Genomic DNA, 16,240 nt, shown 5'->3' on the forward strand with positions numbered 1-16,240 from the left:
TTTGCAGAGCTCAGGGGATGTGCTGTTGCCCAAAGTAACTGATATTTCCTGTGTTGGTCTTCCGCGTTTTTCTTCTAAAGTGATTTCTTCCTTTCGTATTCAGCAGTCCTTTCATTCCCGAGACTTGCTGTATTGGAGAGGTTCATGTACATTCTGGAACTTCATTAATAAGTACTTGCTTCACGTTTATCCTTCTTGTTCACCATTATGGTGGCCTATGTGTGAGAAAACTATTCAGAGACACATTTTGACACACCCTTTGCCTACTTTTAAAAGCCAGGCATTTGGGTTGTGCTCTTGAAGTTTAATGACAGAGCTTAATTGTTCCCAGTAGTCAGTGACTTGAAGACAACTCCCACTTTGAGGAAAGGTCCGAACTCATTTGGAGGTAGAATTTAAAATTACTCAAATTGGCACATTTCAAAAAGCTAATTCTTAGTGCGGGAGACCATTGTGGTGGCTGGTTGTTGGTGCACTTTGCCTTACAGATGGATAACGCTGACCTGGAATAAATCTCCAGGGCTAATGATTGGGCCCCGTAATAGTATGGGGCCTTCCTTCTTCCTACATGCCCTTGATGCCTTGATGGGTGTGATCTGTAGACACCTTGATTATCCACTCTGCATAATCTGTCCTGGCAGTGAGCTGGTTAAAATTCCAACCTCAGACTGGTTTGTTCAAAACACTCAAGAGGTTTCTAGGCCACTCCTGCTTAGGCAGCATGTGCTCAGGCAATTCAAGCTTCAGCCAACATCAGCTGAAGCAGTTAGGAAGATAAATATGCCAGAATGAAAAGAAAAAAAAAAAAAAAGCCCTTTTAATTTATTCCAGAAGTCAGAAAATATGTTTTGATTGCATTTGTCATTACTTCTTCTAGAAGTCCAGATAAATGAGTGCTGCCATACTAGAAATATCAAACTAAAGGACTAAAGTCCTTTTTTATTTACTTGTGGAAGGAAGTGAAAGTAAAGCTAGAATTGAATAAAGTCATAGTCAATAAAAGAAAGATATTCTGAGAATCTTAATAACCTTGAAGAAATAGTGAAATAGAGCTCTGTAATGGGAGTGTAGTCTGTGCTGGGATGGAAGAGAGCAGACAGATCCCAGATCCCAGCTCTAGCACTAACCACCACATGACTGTGCCCAGGCAGTTAGCATCTCAGGGCTCGGTTTATCTGTGTCTGTATACAGAAGGAGCAGAGCTAGAACTTTCAGTTGCTTCCCAAGATTCTTTGATTCAGTGTTTGAATTGAGCCCAATCCCAAATGAAATGCTCAGATTTGAAATGTATCTTTGGGTCTCATCTTCTGTGGGGGCCAAATGAAACGTGTATAAATGTATTTGTACCAGTAAGCAGCGGAAGATTTTCAAGATCCGATCTTTCACTTGAAGTGTTCAAGAAGACTTAAGATCTCTTCATTAGAACTCAGAGTGGGACTGCCCATGAGAGCATTTGGAAGGTGGCATTATTCTCTAGGAATCTGAGTCCTGCCTATGGCTAAACAGGAGATGTTAAAATGGCTTGTACATGCATATGGATTGTGTGTGTAAACACATGCATATGTGTCGGGACGTATGTGTAGATGTGATCGCCACTTGAATTATATCTTACTACATTGACTGCTTGTAGACTTACCTCATTCTTCACCTCCCCAAGGAATCTGTATGGTTTTCTTTTGAAGGTGGTGCTCCGAATTACTACCCCAATAGCTTTAGTGCTCCGGAGCAGCAGCCTTCTGCCCTGGAGCATAGCAGCCAGTGCTCTCCAGACGTGCAGCGCTTCAACAGTGCCAACGAAGATAACGTCACTCAGGTAAGAGAGAATCGCAAGCCGACTCCACGCTGAGCACAGAGCCCGATGTGGGGCTTGATCTCACAACCCTGAGATCATGACCTGAGCCGAAATCCAGAGGCAGACGCTTAACTGATCAAGCCACCCAGGCTGCCCCAATTTTCCCCTCTTAAGGTGTCTAATATGTCTTAAATTGAATTCACAGAAAACATCTCTAATCATAAATCAGTGCCTTTATTAGATGGAGTTGAAGTGTTGTGTTTCTATGCTCTTTCAGTATAAGGTACGGAGACTTTCGGTTCCCCCAAATTTTGTTGAAGGGATTATAGGTGGGGCCACTGGGGAAGCAGTGATGCATGGAAAGGTAAGAAATGTGTAAATAAAGCTTAAGTAAAACCGCTTCTGAGAAGCCAGGCAGGACAGCCCAGATTTAAGGGACTAGAACAGGATTCACAGTAGCACTAGGAACCTCCATAGCAAGAGTGTGGCTGTGTCCATTGGAGAGCGCACTGGTCACCGGCACTGTTTAGGGGACCGAACTACTCTCCACCTGTCGGCTTCTATTTTTCAGTACCAGTTGCTTATTCTTACCGTGTCCTCCTGACTTCCTCCTCGCTTCCTCATAGCTTCTGTTTTGACATTGCTGTGGCTTTGCTGTGACCTTGGCCTAACTCTTCTCTATGGCTTCTTTTTCCATATATTACTTTTTCGGGGGACCCTTTTTCACTGTCTCTCTCTCTCTCAGTACTTCTGTGTCAGATTCTAGAGAGAGGGAGTCGAATTGATTTGACTGGTGTTTTCACTCTAGGCTGCATCATTGACCTTTGGCCAGCCTGTGGCTACCCGCCACAGGTCAAGTGCCCACCCTCTTTCTCATCACCCATAGCTGTCCGAGTGAGGTTCTCTCGGTGGGTGCACTGAAAGAGACCCTGTCACTTTAAAGAGGAGCCTCCTCATTAATGTGTCCAGTACAACTTAGATCTCACACAAGAGAAAAAGGAGATTTAAAAGTCTAATTGTCCTAGAGCTTGGTATCTACTTTTTCAATTTATAAATGTGGGTTCTCAGTAAAAGATATTTAAATACATGAATTAATTCACCATGAAGACATCTTTATTTGAAAGGGATGTGTGCATAGTAGGATGTAAACCAGATTTAGATGAAATGAAACATCTTCTAAAAGCCTTTTGTAGTTACTGCATTATTTTTAGTGATGCGGATGATACCAATATATTGTACTACAGTCCCTACCTTTCAAAGAATTTTGCCTGCATGAGGTCTGCTCTAGTGTTAAACTAGCTAATACTAACTCTGCAAAAATTAATTTAGATAATATATGGCTTACAGAGTGAAAGAACATATATGCAGTTCATCTAACTAATGACCCATGTCCAGAATATGTAATGAACTCCTACAGAGCAGTGAGGAAAAAGACCAAGGAATAGAAGATGGGCAAAGACTTGAACAGGCACTTCACAGAAGACAATATCCAAATGACTGAAAAACATACAGAAAAGTGGTTTATCTCTATAGTTAGCAGGGATGTATGAAATGAAACCACAAAGAGATAGCACTACCTAGGCACCAGAGTGGCTAGAATTAGGACTGGCCACGCCAAGTGTTGAGAGAACGAGAAACAACGCTCTCTTTCCTGTGAGTGTAAATTAGTTTAGCTGTTTTGGGAAGCTGTGTCTCAGTATCCATTCAAGCTAAACAGTGTGTGTCTTTTGACCCTGGTAAAGTACACTGTTATGTAGGAACCCAATAGAAGTGTAGACATGTGAGCACCGGAAGACATGTGCAAGACTGTTCCTGTTACGCAGATGTTCAACGAGAGCTTAGATAAGCACATTTGCCAGAACACATTGAAAATATGAGAAGTCAAAAGAATTGCATTTGGGGATACAGTTGGAGAAAGGGGGATAATGACCGGGAGGAGGGACTCTGGTGGGGAGATTTCTGAGGTGTAAGTGATGTTCCTTCTTTATCTGGGTGGTGGTTGTGTAGTATGTTCACTGGGAAGTCATTGAACCTGCACTTAGGGTTGGTGCCCTTTACTGTAGGGCTGTAACACCTAAATTAAAAAGCTTACGAAAGAAGAAAAATCATTCTCTCAATTTACGTATACTAGTAAAAATATCACATTTCCTTTGAAAAGAATTTGGTCCTGCTATCAAAGTTCTATGGTTAGGTGTTGCAGCTGATAAAACCATTTAGAATCTTTATCGGGTCAATGAAATTGAACAGCTGTCCAGTGTGTGGAGTCCATGCCCCTCTGCATTGAGCCGCTGAGCTGTGTGTACAGATGGTGATTGCTAGCCAGGTGTAAGGCTGTGCAGATCAGAGCTCCCTGGAGACTTCCCCAGTTCGACTTCCAAGTCCCGCCTGCCTTTTGCCCGAGCAGTGTGACTGCGGAAGCCAGGCTCAGATGGGTAAGGAGACCATACTATTTCTGTTGCAGCCACTGGCTGAGTTGTCCACCTGCTGAGAGAGGGGCGCTCTTTCTTTTTGTGTTTGTACATGTGCTTTTTTATTATTCTCTTGGAGCTAGATTAACCAGATCTCTGGGAGAGCAAGTACTTTATGTGGGTTTTATTGAGTGGTGTGTTGATAAATATTAACATTTGTGTACAGGGGGCAAAGCCCTGGTTTATAGTGTTTGTCAATTTTCCTTTTTTTTTTTTTTTAAGATTTAATTTATCTGAGAGGGAGAGAGAGAGAGAGAGAGCGAGCACAAGCAGGGGGAGGGACAGAGGGAGAGGTAGAAGCAGACTCCTTGCTGAGCAGGGAGCCAGGCAGAGCCGCTGTTCCAGAACCCTTGAGATCATAACCTGAGCTAAAGGCAGTGGCTTAACGAACTGAGCCACCCAGATAACCTATAGTGTTTGTCAATCTTCTTGGTGAAAATATTCCCTAGAGCTGATTCCAAGCTAGGAACATGGCGTCACTACATCTGTGGCATTGGGACATGAGGTTCAGTATCACACTATTTTGTTCTGTTTCTACCGTAGTAATACAGTAGACACAAATCATCTCAGGAACATAGGTAATAGTGTATTAATTAAGCATACATTTTGAAGGTTTATTATTTTTGTTTATAATGTAATTTAACTGTAAGTATGTAAATTATATATAAACATATAATTGAGTTTTTAATAACAACCGTGTTTTAACAACTCACAAAATTCTTTTTTTTTTTTTTTCTTAAAGATTTTATTTATTTATTTGACAGAGAGAGAGATCACAAGTAGGCAGAGAGGGAGACAGAGAGAGAGGAAGGAAAGCAGGCTCCCTGCCTAGCAGAGAGCCGGATGTGGGGCTCGATCCCAGGACGCTGGGATCATGACCTGAGCCCAAGGCAGAGGCTTTAAACCACTGAGCCACCCAGGTGCCCCAACAACTCACAAAATTCTTAAAAAGATAATCCACTCTCATAAGCAGGTGGGCTCCAGCACACCACTGAAACTGCAGGACCAATTTCCTTTTAGTTTGATGATAGACTGATGGAACATAGGAGGCCACACCTCTATTTGTCATACATGGACATGCTAGATTAAAAAATAAAAAGAAAAGTAGTTGAGCTAACAAACAAAATTAAATTTCTGGGTTCTAGAAATGAAAAAGGAATCATAATAGTGCATGAACATCAAAGGTATATATATCATGGTGGGTAACCAGACTTTATTTACATCTTTATCAAGATTTTATGACTCCAAGGGGCTTGGAGTTTAGGCTGCAGACTCCATGTGTTGCAGAGAGCTAGAACTGGCCTCTTGACCTGTGACATAATGATGAGAATCAGGAACTGGCACTCCATGGGGAAAACTACCCACCAGACTGAGGCTACAGCTTGCCAGCCTGTGGGCTCTAGACTTCCTGAGAAATTGGGCATCCCTTCCTCCTACTCTCCTCCTTTTAGGTGAGGTCTCTGCACTCTTGTTCCACTTAGAACCACCTAGAAGTCCTGGCCTGAGAAACAATGAGTCAGCGAACCCTTTAGGCCCTTTTGCAGAAATGGTGAAAAAAATCACAAGACCCCTTAACAATTTGGACTCAGGCGATGGTTCTGCAGAAGATAACTCCTGTTGGAGATGAGTCCCAGGGAAGAATTACAGTACAAGTAGGGAAATCCAGTGCCCTGAGATATTGCACGTGCCATAGGTGGAAGAATCATGTACATGATAGAATAATCTAAAAGGGCTTTAAAATAAGCATGTATACTGTATTCAAGGAGATAGAGAATGGGATATGATCTACAAGATAAAAATAAGATATGGGAAAACAAAAATAAGTAGATTTAAGAAGGAACCAAATAGATGTTTTTAGAAACAAAAAGTACAATCTTTCAAATAAAAATTTAACATACTAAAGTATCTCAGTGGATGGTTAAGCAGTGTGTTAGATATAGATGAAGAGAGAATTAGTGAATTGGGGGACAGATCTGAGAAAATCCCCGTAATGCAGTACTGTGATTGGATTGTGGTCATGTCCGAAGTTTGATGTTTTTATTTTTTTTATTTTTATTTTTTAAGATTTTATTTATTTGACACAGAGAGATCACAAGTAGGCAGAGCAGCAGGCATAGAGAGAGGGGGAAGCAGGCTCCCCACCGAGCTGAGAGTCCAATGCGGGACTTGATCCCAGGACGCTGAGATCATGACCTGAGCCGAAGGTAGAGGCCCAACCGACTCAGCCACCCAGATACCCCCAAAGTTCGATTTTTTAAACTTTGGTTTCAAATGTAAAATTTGATCAAAAAAATTTTTTTTAAAGATTTTATTTATTTGACAGAGACCACAGGTAGGCAGAGAGGCAGGCCGGGGTGGGCGGGAAGCCGGCTCCCCGCCAAGCAGAGAGCCTGATGCGGGGCTCGATCCCAGGACCCTGAGATCATGACCTGAGCTGAAGGCAGAGGTCCAACCCACTGAGCCACACAGGTGCCCCAATTTGTTCAAATTTTTAAAGTGTTTTTATGGCTTGATATTTGATAACACACTTAGAAAAGCTATGAACATTTTGACATTGTATGAATTTGAAACTTTGGATAATTGGGTATTTTTGGACTTTATAAACATTGGTAGAATAGGACATAGGATGGTGCCTGGTATGTTATAGAAACTTTATAAATAAATATGGTTGAATAAATGAATGAATGATATGTTAGAATAAAAATCATAGCTGTTACTTAGAAATGGTTGATTTCAGAAGTGAGCAAAGCCCTTAGGACTCATCTACCTTACTTCTAAGTTGCTATTTTTCATTTTAATCGACTGATACTCATGTTAGAGGCAGCTCCATCGATACTCATGTTAGAGGCAAGCTTAATTGTATAAAGTTTCACTATTAACATGTGTCATCTCCAAGAAAGCATTGCTTCTGAGAAACTAAGGTATATATTAATGAATTAGGGTTTCTTCCTCTATAGTTCTGGATGAATTGAACAAAGGTTGTATCATGCTAAGTTTCCGTTTGATGACGGCTTGCCGGCTCTGGATGTGTCTGTAGCAAGGTGTGGTGGGATTCTTAATTGTAGGCTCTACTGTGTCTTCAGCTTGTAAGAGACATCTAAAAACACTGACTACAAAGGACATGACTCCAAGAAGCAGTTATGAGAGCTGTTGTCAACTGAATTCTCCCTGTTCCACAAAACGAAATGTGAGGATCTCCATACAAATGACAGTTTTTGCTAGAATTATAGCTTACCCTTCAGTTCTAAACACTTTCTCATTACACCAATGAGAAGTTATTTTTTCATTTCAAAGGCAGCACATTGAGTGAGTTTTGTTCACAACAGACTGGTTATTTATATATATAATCTATATATATACATATATATACCGCATTGCGCATTTTCCCTGCTCAGGTGCGGACGTTCTACACGAAGGTGCTGAATGAGGAGGAGAGGAAACGCCTGTGCAAGAACATCGCGGACCACCTGAAGGATGCACAGCTTTTCATCCAGAAGAAAGCGGTGAGTGATACTTCAGCCGGCCGGTGACATCTGCTGGCCGGAGGAGAGAGCACAGCTGTGTGAGAGAACCCTTAAGTGAATGTCGCTTCTGTTCTGCTTGAGCTAGTTGGACTTAAAAAAAAAAATTAGGACTGATCCCCAGCCCACCTCCAATTCTTTACTCTGCATGTTTTTTTCTCCAGGGAATGTGGCATAACCGCTCATCCTTCAGTTGTCCAGTGTGTAATAATTGAGTTGAATTCAGGGTGAATTCTGTCCTACGCTCTTCATCGACTGCCACCAAGTTCTGTGCTAGAGTCATGTCCAATATAAAAATGTGGGTCCTGCCCCAATTTTGCTTCAACTTTAGATGATAAGAAATACGGATTGCTTTTTTTTGTGTTGCGAAGCCTATCTAACCACTCGGTGTCATGACACCTAATCCTCCTTCAGAAGTAGCTGGAAACTTGCACTGTCTCTGGGGAGCACTGAGCCGCTGCCACAGCTCAGGCTGAACTCCTGAGCTGAGGGGCCAGGGTATTTCTGACGGTACCTCATTGTGCGTCGTGGAGCCTTCCCGCTCGCAGTTTTTGGGGCCTGCCACAGGAGTAAGCTTCTTAGAAGTTGAGACAACCCTGCAGTTGCCTGTCTTGGTCGCTGCTTCTCTGTTCAAAGGGACAGCTGGACCGGCAGCTCTCTGGGATGTGTTCAAAGGCCTGGAGACAAGTACCAGCAGGCTGGGCACTTTCTCTGTAGGCAAAGTTCTGTGTCTTTAACTGTCTCTCACAAGTGTGTGTCTGAAAATAACCTTTTAAACTGCGGAGACACTATTTACACGTTTCCCTCTGCAGCCGAGCAGCCGAGAGCTGGACGCTTGCTCTGTGAGGTAGGCGGGGGCGGGTTTTATCTCACTGATGAGAACGAGTGGGACAGTGTGTAAGCAGCAGAACTGGGCTTGAACCCTTGGTCTTCTTCTCTTGCCTGTGCTGAAAATGTAAGGCTTCCTGGGGGTTCACAGTGCCCCCTTCCTGCTGTCCACTCAGGATCAGCCTGTGGTTGGGAACTCCTGCTTGAAGTATGTGGAGTTGCCCAGCATGGGCCACCGTCTTTGTACACCTCACTTTAAAGTCAGGCGGTGTCTGGGCCCGTCTTGGTCTACAAATCACTGTGACTTGTAGAGTCACCCTGAGGCCGGCTCCTTATGTGCAGCAAGTGCCACTCACCTCGTTCTCTGAGGTGGGTTTCATTATGTCACTCGTTTTGTGGGGAGTGGACACTGACGCTCAGAGGAATGACTTCTCCAAGGTTGCTCAGCCGGTCTGTGCCAGGGTTTCCCCCAAATCCTCTCAGTCTTACTCTGTGGTGTTATACGCTGCATTGCTGTGCCTGCCTTCCTCTCCTACAGAGTAAACACTGTGCCACGCGTTGCCGGAGGCCAGCCTAAGAGGGGGCTAGGGTCAGTTTACATTTTTTGTCATTTGGTTTTAGGTCAAGAACTTCAGTGATGTCCATCCTGACTATGGGGCCCGCATCCAGGCTCTTTTGGATGAATACAATGCTCAGAAACCCAAGGTGAGCCCAGAGCAGCCCGGCTGGGGTAAAGGAAGGGTGTTCTGGATCAGACTTGGTTGGAAAGTTTGGTTTCCTTAGTGATGATTCTTCTCAGGGACAACTGTTAGATTTTCCAAGCTGTTCAGACACTCCCTTGCCAAGTAAAGAACTCACCTGCACAGCACACCCTCTTTGCTTTAGCTCTGGACCACATAAGGTCATGTAGGTAAATGCAATTCCCAATGGTTATTATCTTCATGTGAGCACAAATTAAAGCCAAGATGAACACCAGGCTGCTGCTGCTGAGCGAGTTAATTAACCTGCTGGTCTTGTTCTTTTAAAACAGAATGCGATTCACACCTTTATGCAGCATGGGTCCCACCTGGCGGCACGGGAGAAAGCCAACCTGTGAGTCGGGGCCCTGGGCCTGCCCCAAGTTGCTCTCCATCTGAGAAGCAAACCATGGTGTTCACACACCTACCCATTCTTTGCCAGATAGAAGATTCTCCTGGGCTAGGTGCACAATCGCAAGCCATGTCTTTCAAATACTAATCCAGGTTTCTATCGCAAATAATGTAGCATTGGCGTTTAGTGCTATTTCCCTGGGGGGGGATAAGGGTAGGGCTTAATAATGGTAAAAAAGAAAACGTACTTGCTTTTGACAGTTGATTGGATTATTCACTTAAAATGACTAGAATGACAGTTTCTGGCAGAAATATGTTTTTATTTGATGAGAAAAAAATATTGGTGAAATTAGTATGTTTACATATCATCTCATGGCCTTATTGTATAAAAATATGGCTGTAATTATATAAGAAGAAAAGATCATCTACTCAGTAGTTTTCATTTTTCTCAGTTCTGTATAGGAAAAACACATTTAATGCATTGATGTCTTTTGAAAATAATTTCACTGACATCATAGCTTAATGCTTACTCCTGCCTGGAACTGATCAGATTTTTCTGAACTTGGAATTACATCTATGCTCATATAGCATTGATTTTGCAACAGACTGATTTGTAATTGCTACATTTTACAATAAAATAATCTGCGCATAAGAAGAATGGCGTTTGATTTCTTTGGGCTCCATATATAACTTGGACTCTTAGTCTGAATATCATGTATTTTCAGATGCTTACCCTTAAAACTGAGAATACCAATATTACAGGGATACTATATTATTTCTTTAAACCAGTAGCCTTTAGACACAGTTTTCTAAGACACTCTGGACCAGAACTTTTCATCCTACTGGGAATATAGCAAATTTTCCAACTTTGAAAGTTACTTAAATCTCTTGTCCATTAGTTCACTTCCTTATCTGTTTATGAATTTTTAAAATAAGAACCTCCGGTTCTTTTCTTTCTTTTTTTCTTGCCTATCATCTTTGCCTATCATGGTTAAATGGAATACTCTAGACGTGAGCTCTTGAGTACTGAATGAAACCTTTTTTCTTTGAAAATCCTTATTCCCGTCACCTCAGCTCTTCAAAACCAGTTTTACTCTCAGAAATTCCCTGGGATCTTGGGCTACAGGAAACTGTTGGATCCCTAGTAGATACAAACTTGCAGTCCTTCAGCTCAAACTTTTTTTACCCCTCCCTACCAAATTCTCTTGCCTAAATCCTTCCTATATTTGAGTGTGACTGGAAACTGTTCTGTTTGCCAACATAGAGAGTAAAATTGTCCATTTGTGCCTACTGGTGAATACTTTCAATTTAGTGACTTTACTACAGTTCTGGCTTTTTATATGATTAAATATATAAGATAAACTCATAAAAATTAATGTAATTTGACATGGGGAAAGAGTTTATTTGAAAATTGGTTATAAACACAAAGATGGGGTTTTTGAGAAAATTTTCTGCTTTGGTCTATTCTGTCCTCTAGAAATAAGTCAGTAGTTAAAAATCACATATATCTAACATGTTTCTGGTAAGTAACAATCTGACACCTGCAAGTGTCTCCACTTTTGTCCTCTGGAGACCTCTTTTTGTAATTTTCAAAGATAAATATTGATGAGGTTAACTTTCTCAGGTTTTACTTCCTGGGCAGCAGTACCCAATTATATTCCTTTTAGGTGACATTAAAATACATCCTGAGAGTTTCTGAGCCAAATTCCTAAGGAGAATAAAATTAGTAAGAGATAGTATATTACAAAGGCTTTAGAACCACAAGAGACCAAGATTCAGATCCGTGCTCTGCTGTTTTCCACCTGTGGTATTTGAGCAAGTTGCCTCACCTCTCAGTATTAGTTCCCTCATCGCGAAGTGGGACCATGAATTGTTCTATCTCCATAGGATTGTATGGTCATTATTCAAAATATTGACTTTGACCACCACGTCTTTCCAGCTCAGTATCCCAGGGCCTCATCTTGGTCAGCTTCTGCCTTGTAACAAAGCACTTCACAACTCAGTGACTTGAAACAATAATCATATATCACTCATGTCTCCAAGTCAGCTAGGGATTGACTGATCGAGGCTGGGCTCAGCTGTGGTAGCTTGTTGATGTGGCTCTGTGTCACACGTCTCTCATCCTTCTGGGACTCATGGTGATGGCTAGTTCCTAGTGATGGCAGAAGTGCAAGAATGCAAGAAAGGGAAACCTACTCTTTTTTCTTTTTCCAAGTGTGAGAAATTGTACTCCATCCATGGAGGTGACTCTTTATGTGTGTGTGTGTATGTGTGTGTCTATCTGAACATTAATCTACCATAGACTTCCTTCCCATTAGTTCTTCCACACTACTGGGATTTCTAATCAATTCTCAATGGTCATCACCCTCTTTGTGTCTTTAGTTCCCTTCTTACTTTGTTTACATTTGATCTAGTTCTAAATAAGAACTACTCCAGAACCCAGCCTTGGTCAAGGATGCCTCTCAGTGACTCAGTTTCCACACTGGAAATGACCATGACCGAAGCAAACCACAGCCCTTTTGACTGGGCTTTTAAAAATTTGACCACAAACCTCAAGTGGGCCCCCAGTACTGCCTGGAAATCTGTTTTTCTCTCTTTGGTAAATCCTCCTGCTTGGCTCCCCCTCTCCCTTCAGCTCCTTATTTCACCAAGGATAGAATAGCTTCCTTATCTTTTCCTCCACCAGAGTCTTCCAACTTGCCAGCATCGACATCACCATGCTCTCCTTTCCTTCCTGTTGACAGAGATGAGTTCTGTCCCTGCTGAAGGCCAGACCTCATGTGCAATGACCCCATGCCTTCTCTCCTGCTCTTGGATCCCCCTGCCCTCTCCTACCTCATCCCTTTTAGCTTGCAAACCTGCTCTTCCAAATCTCATCAAATCCTCTCTTGTCCTCATAGGGCTCTCCTGTTATTGCCCCCTTTGTTGAAAAATACTTTAAAAGAATTTCCTTTACTTACTTGCTATCCTTCCTGTCTTCTGTCCTTCCTTGAAACTACTACAATCAGGCTGCCCTCGCCAAGGTCACCAGTGGCTTCCATGCCACTAAAATCCAATACTCTCATCTAGTAGTGCCATTTCTGGGTGTATACCCAAAAGGAGTGAAAGCAGTGACTTGAAGGGATATTGCACCCAGTGTTCATAGCTACATTACTCACAATGTCCAAAAGGCGGAAAAAAACACAAGTGTCCATTGATGGATGAATGAATAAACAAAATTTGGTATATCCAGACAATGGAATATTATTCAGGCTTAAAAAGGAAGGAAGTTCTAACACAGGATAGAATATGGATGACCCTTGAAGACATGACACAAGGGAAATAAGCCAGATGCAGATGGGCAAATATAGCATCATTCCACTTACATGAGGTTCCTATGGTGGGGAGGGGGAAAAAGTGTTTAATAGTTAACAGTGTTTCAGTTTGGCAACAGGAAAAAGTTTTGGAGATGGATAGTGTGGTAATGATTGCTCAACAGTGTGAATGTATTTAATGCCACTGAATTGTATACTTAACAGTGGTTAAAATAGGGGAGCCTGGGTGGCATAATTCGTTAAGAAAGGGACTCTTGGTTTCAGCTCAGGTCATGGTCTCAGGGTCATGAGATTGAACCCCATGTCTGGCTCCACACTTAGCATGAAGTCTGCTTGAGACTCTCCCTCTCTCTCTGCTCTCCCCTCTGTTCTCCCTCTCAAATACATCTTTTAAAAAAGGTTAAAATATTAAATTTTGTATATATATAGCACAACAAAAGAAATCCAATGGTCCATTCTCATTCTTCACTCATGTGATCTCTTAGCAGTATTTAACACAACGGATCACTGGAACCCCATTCTCTCTCTCTCTCTTTTTTTTTTTTTGCATAAGAACTTTTTTGAGATATAATTTACATACCATAAAATCCAAACAAAGTATATAATTCAGTGGTTTTTAGTGTATACAGAGAGTTGTGTAGTCATCACAATTGATTTTAGGACATTTTTGGCACCCCCCCCAACCCCCAGAAACCCTATACAATTAGCAATTCCCCCAACTGAATCCTGCCCCAGCCCTTGGCCATCACCCATCTAGCTGCTATGTGAAATTGGCCTCCTCTGCACATTTAACTTACATGGAGTCCTACAGTGTATGGTCTTTTCGACTGGCTTCTTTCACTTAGTGTAATGTTTCCAAGGTTCTTACATGTTGTAGCATGTGTTAGTACTTCATTTCCTTTTATTGCCAAATAATGTTCCATTGTATAGATATGCTGTGTCTTATTTGCCCATTCATCAGTCAGTAGACATGTGGGTGTCTCCACTTGTTGGCCACTATGAGATGAATAATGCAGCTGAAAACGTTCACATGCGTGCTTTTGTGGGGACACATGTTTTCATTTCTCATATTCTCACCCTTTAAAGGCGTTTTCACTTAACCTCTGGCACACTGCTGTCTAAAGATCAGCTCCTGGCATTATGTTATGTTATGTTACATTACGTTATGTTCTATTCCTTACTTTTAAGATTTATTTATTTATTTGAGAGAGAGTCTGTGCATGAGTGGGAGAGGCAGAGGAAGAGGAACAGAGAAACTCAAGCAGACTCCGTGCTGAGCGTGGAGCCAATGCGGGGCTCGATCTCACAACCCTGAGATCATGACCTGAGCTGAAACCATGAGTCAGACTCTCAATTGACTGTGCCCCCCAGGTGCCCCTCAACTCCTGGTATTTTAAAATTGATTGCTTGCTCTTCTGAAAAGAGGACTAGGTCTGGGCTTTTAAGCTGTGGGAAGGATCTTGTTCTTTTCAAAATCAATGTCAGAATTTTGGTTTAAAAATATGTTAATTTTGTGTTTCCCTGATAAAGGAGTATCATTTTAACTGATCTACTAAGGAAATGAGTTTTAAGAACTTAGCACGTGCTTTTCTGAGAGGAACGTGGCCAAGCTGCTTGGCCATTTCTTTGCCTCTTAGTTCATGGGACTGCAAAGCAAATGGCCAAATTTCACTTTAAAGGAGCTGATAAGACAAATGGAAGGCTTTAAAATCCTTACCAGAGCTTTTAAAGATGCGAAAGGTTGGTAGAGGTGAACTCAAAAAGTTCTGTATACTTCTGAATTTTGGACAATTTTAAACACACAGGAATATACTGAAAGTTTTCTGTGGAAAGCTGTATTGTGATCTTTTTTCTAAAGGATCTTAGTCCCTCATTTGGCTGTTTGAGAAGTGAATTTTACATTGTTTTAGGTTTTTGTTTTGCTTCAGTGTCGTTTGCTGGAAGTGGGGTACTTTAAGCAGCTCTTTGTATTTTCGGTTGTTCAGTGAATTGTGTCATGAAGCTTTATGTTTAAGTAAAGTTTACAGTTTAAAGAGTATAGTGGTCTGAATGATGTCCTCCAGTAGGATGGCCCATGTCCCAGCCTCTGGAACCTGTGAAGGTGACCTTATTTGGAAAAGAGTTTACAGGTGTCATTACGTGAAGGGTCTCAGGATAGGATCCTCCTGGTATTATTCAGATGGTTTCTAAATCCGGTGATGAGTATTCTTCTAAGAGACCAAAGGGGAGAAGGAGGGGCAGGTCACATGCAGATGGAGGCAGAGATTGGAATCTTATATAGCCATAAGCAAAGGAGGCCTAGAGCCACCAGAAGCTGAAGGAGAGAAGAAAGGATTCTTTCCTAGAGCCTAGGGAGGGGCATGGCCATGCCAACACCTTGATTTCAGACTTCCAGCCTCCAGAACTGGGAGAGAATGAATTCCTCTTGTTTTAAGCCTCCAAATTTTAAGCCTTCCATTAATTTCTCATGGGCAGCACTAGGAACCTAATTAGAGAGGATGCTGATTCAATGATTTTGTAAAGGGAAAACATCTTGAGTGGCAGAGGGAGAAATGCTTTTGTTCTGTGAATTGCTTGAGGCCCCTGTTACTCTTCCCCCGCACCCCCTCCGCCCTTGAGCTGCTCTGCCCCTACTTCATTTTCCTCCATCCCCTTGCCTCCACTTCTTGGTTCTGCTCCTTCCAAGCTCTGCCCGGAAGTTCCTCGTTACTTCCTGTTAGAATATTTCCAATTTTCTGGACAGTCTCTTCTTTTAGTGGAACTGTGGGCTTTGATCCTTTCCATTGACATGGTACTTACCTCTTTAGATGGCCAGGATGGGGGTCCCAAATTCAAAATGTACAAGCATTCTGGATGTATGAAAACCAAAACCAACCACAATAATGCAAGAACAAAGCTAAATGCCTGGAAAGAGGTATGACTGGTGACCAAATGCTGTGCCTCAAGGGGCTGTTTCTACTTAACTCCAGGAAATTATTGCCACAATGTATTGAGGAACTAGTGTTGACAGATCTGATTTTTTAAAAGAAGCTGGAAATCTGGATTTTTCTGTAAATCCCCTGATTTTTAGATAAGGTAACTATTCATAGTAAGAAACAAAACCAAACCTCAAAACAACTAGCAAAAAAAAAAAAAAAAAAAAGTGCGTGTGTGTGCATTTGTGTGTGTGTGTGTGTATGTACCAAACAAAAACCTATCTCTAAGGTCCCACTGGCCCATATATCCCATT

The 16,240-nt window shown here is 42.0% G+C and overlaps 1 protein-coding gene across 1 annotated transcript in view; it reads left to right on the forward strand.

Moving 5' to 3' along the window:
* The window catches only part of CAT (catalase), a 38,530-nt gene extending 28,178 nt beyond the window's left edge, over positions 1-10,352 (forward strand). The window contains exons 10-13 of the mRNA XM_032841052.1: positions 1,683-1,813; positions 7,656-7,763; positions 9,231-9,314; positions 9,640-10,352. Of these exons, the coding sequence (XP_032696943.1) occupies positions 1,683-1,813; positions 7,656-7,763; positions 9,231-9,314; positions 9,640-9,705 (389 nt within the window). The 3' untranslated portion in view covers positions 9,706-10,352. The remainder of the gene's footprint in view (positions 1-1,682; positions 1,814-7,655; positions 7,764-9,230; positions 9,315-9,639) is intronic.
* Positions 10,353-16,240: the final 5,888 nt, after the last annotated feature.

Source organism: Lontra canadensis, unplaced genomic scaffold, assembly GCF_010015895.1.
Source record: "Lontra canadensis isolate GAN:19392208 unplaced genomic scaffold, GSC_riverotter_1.0 scaffold118, whole genome shotgun sequence".
NCBI classification, from domain to species: domain Eukaryota; kingdom Metazoa; phylum Chordata; class Mammalia; order Carnivora; family Mustelidae; genus Lontra; species Lontra canadensis.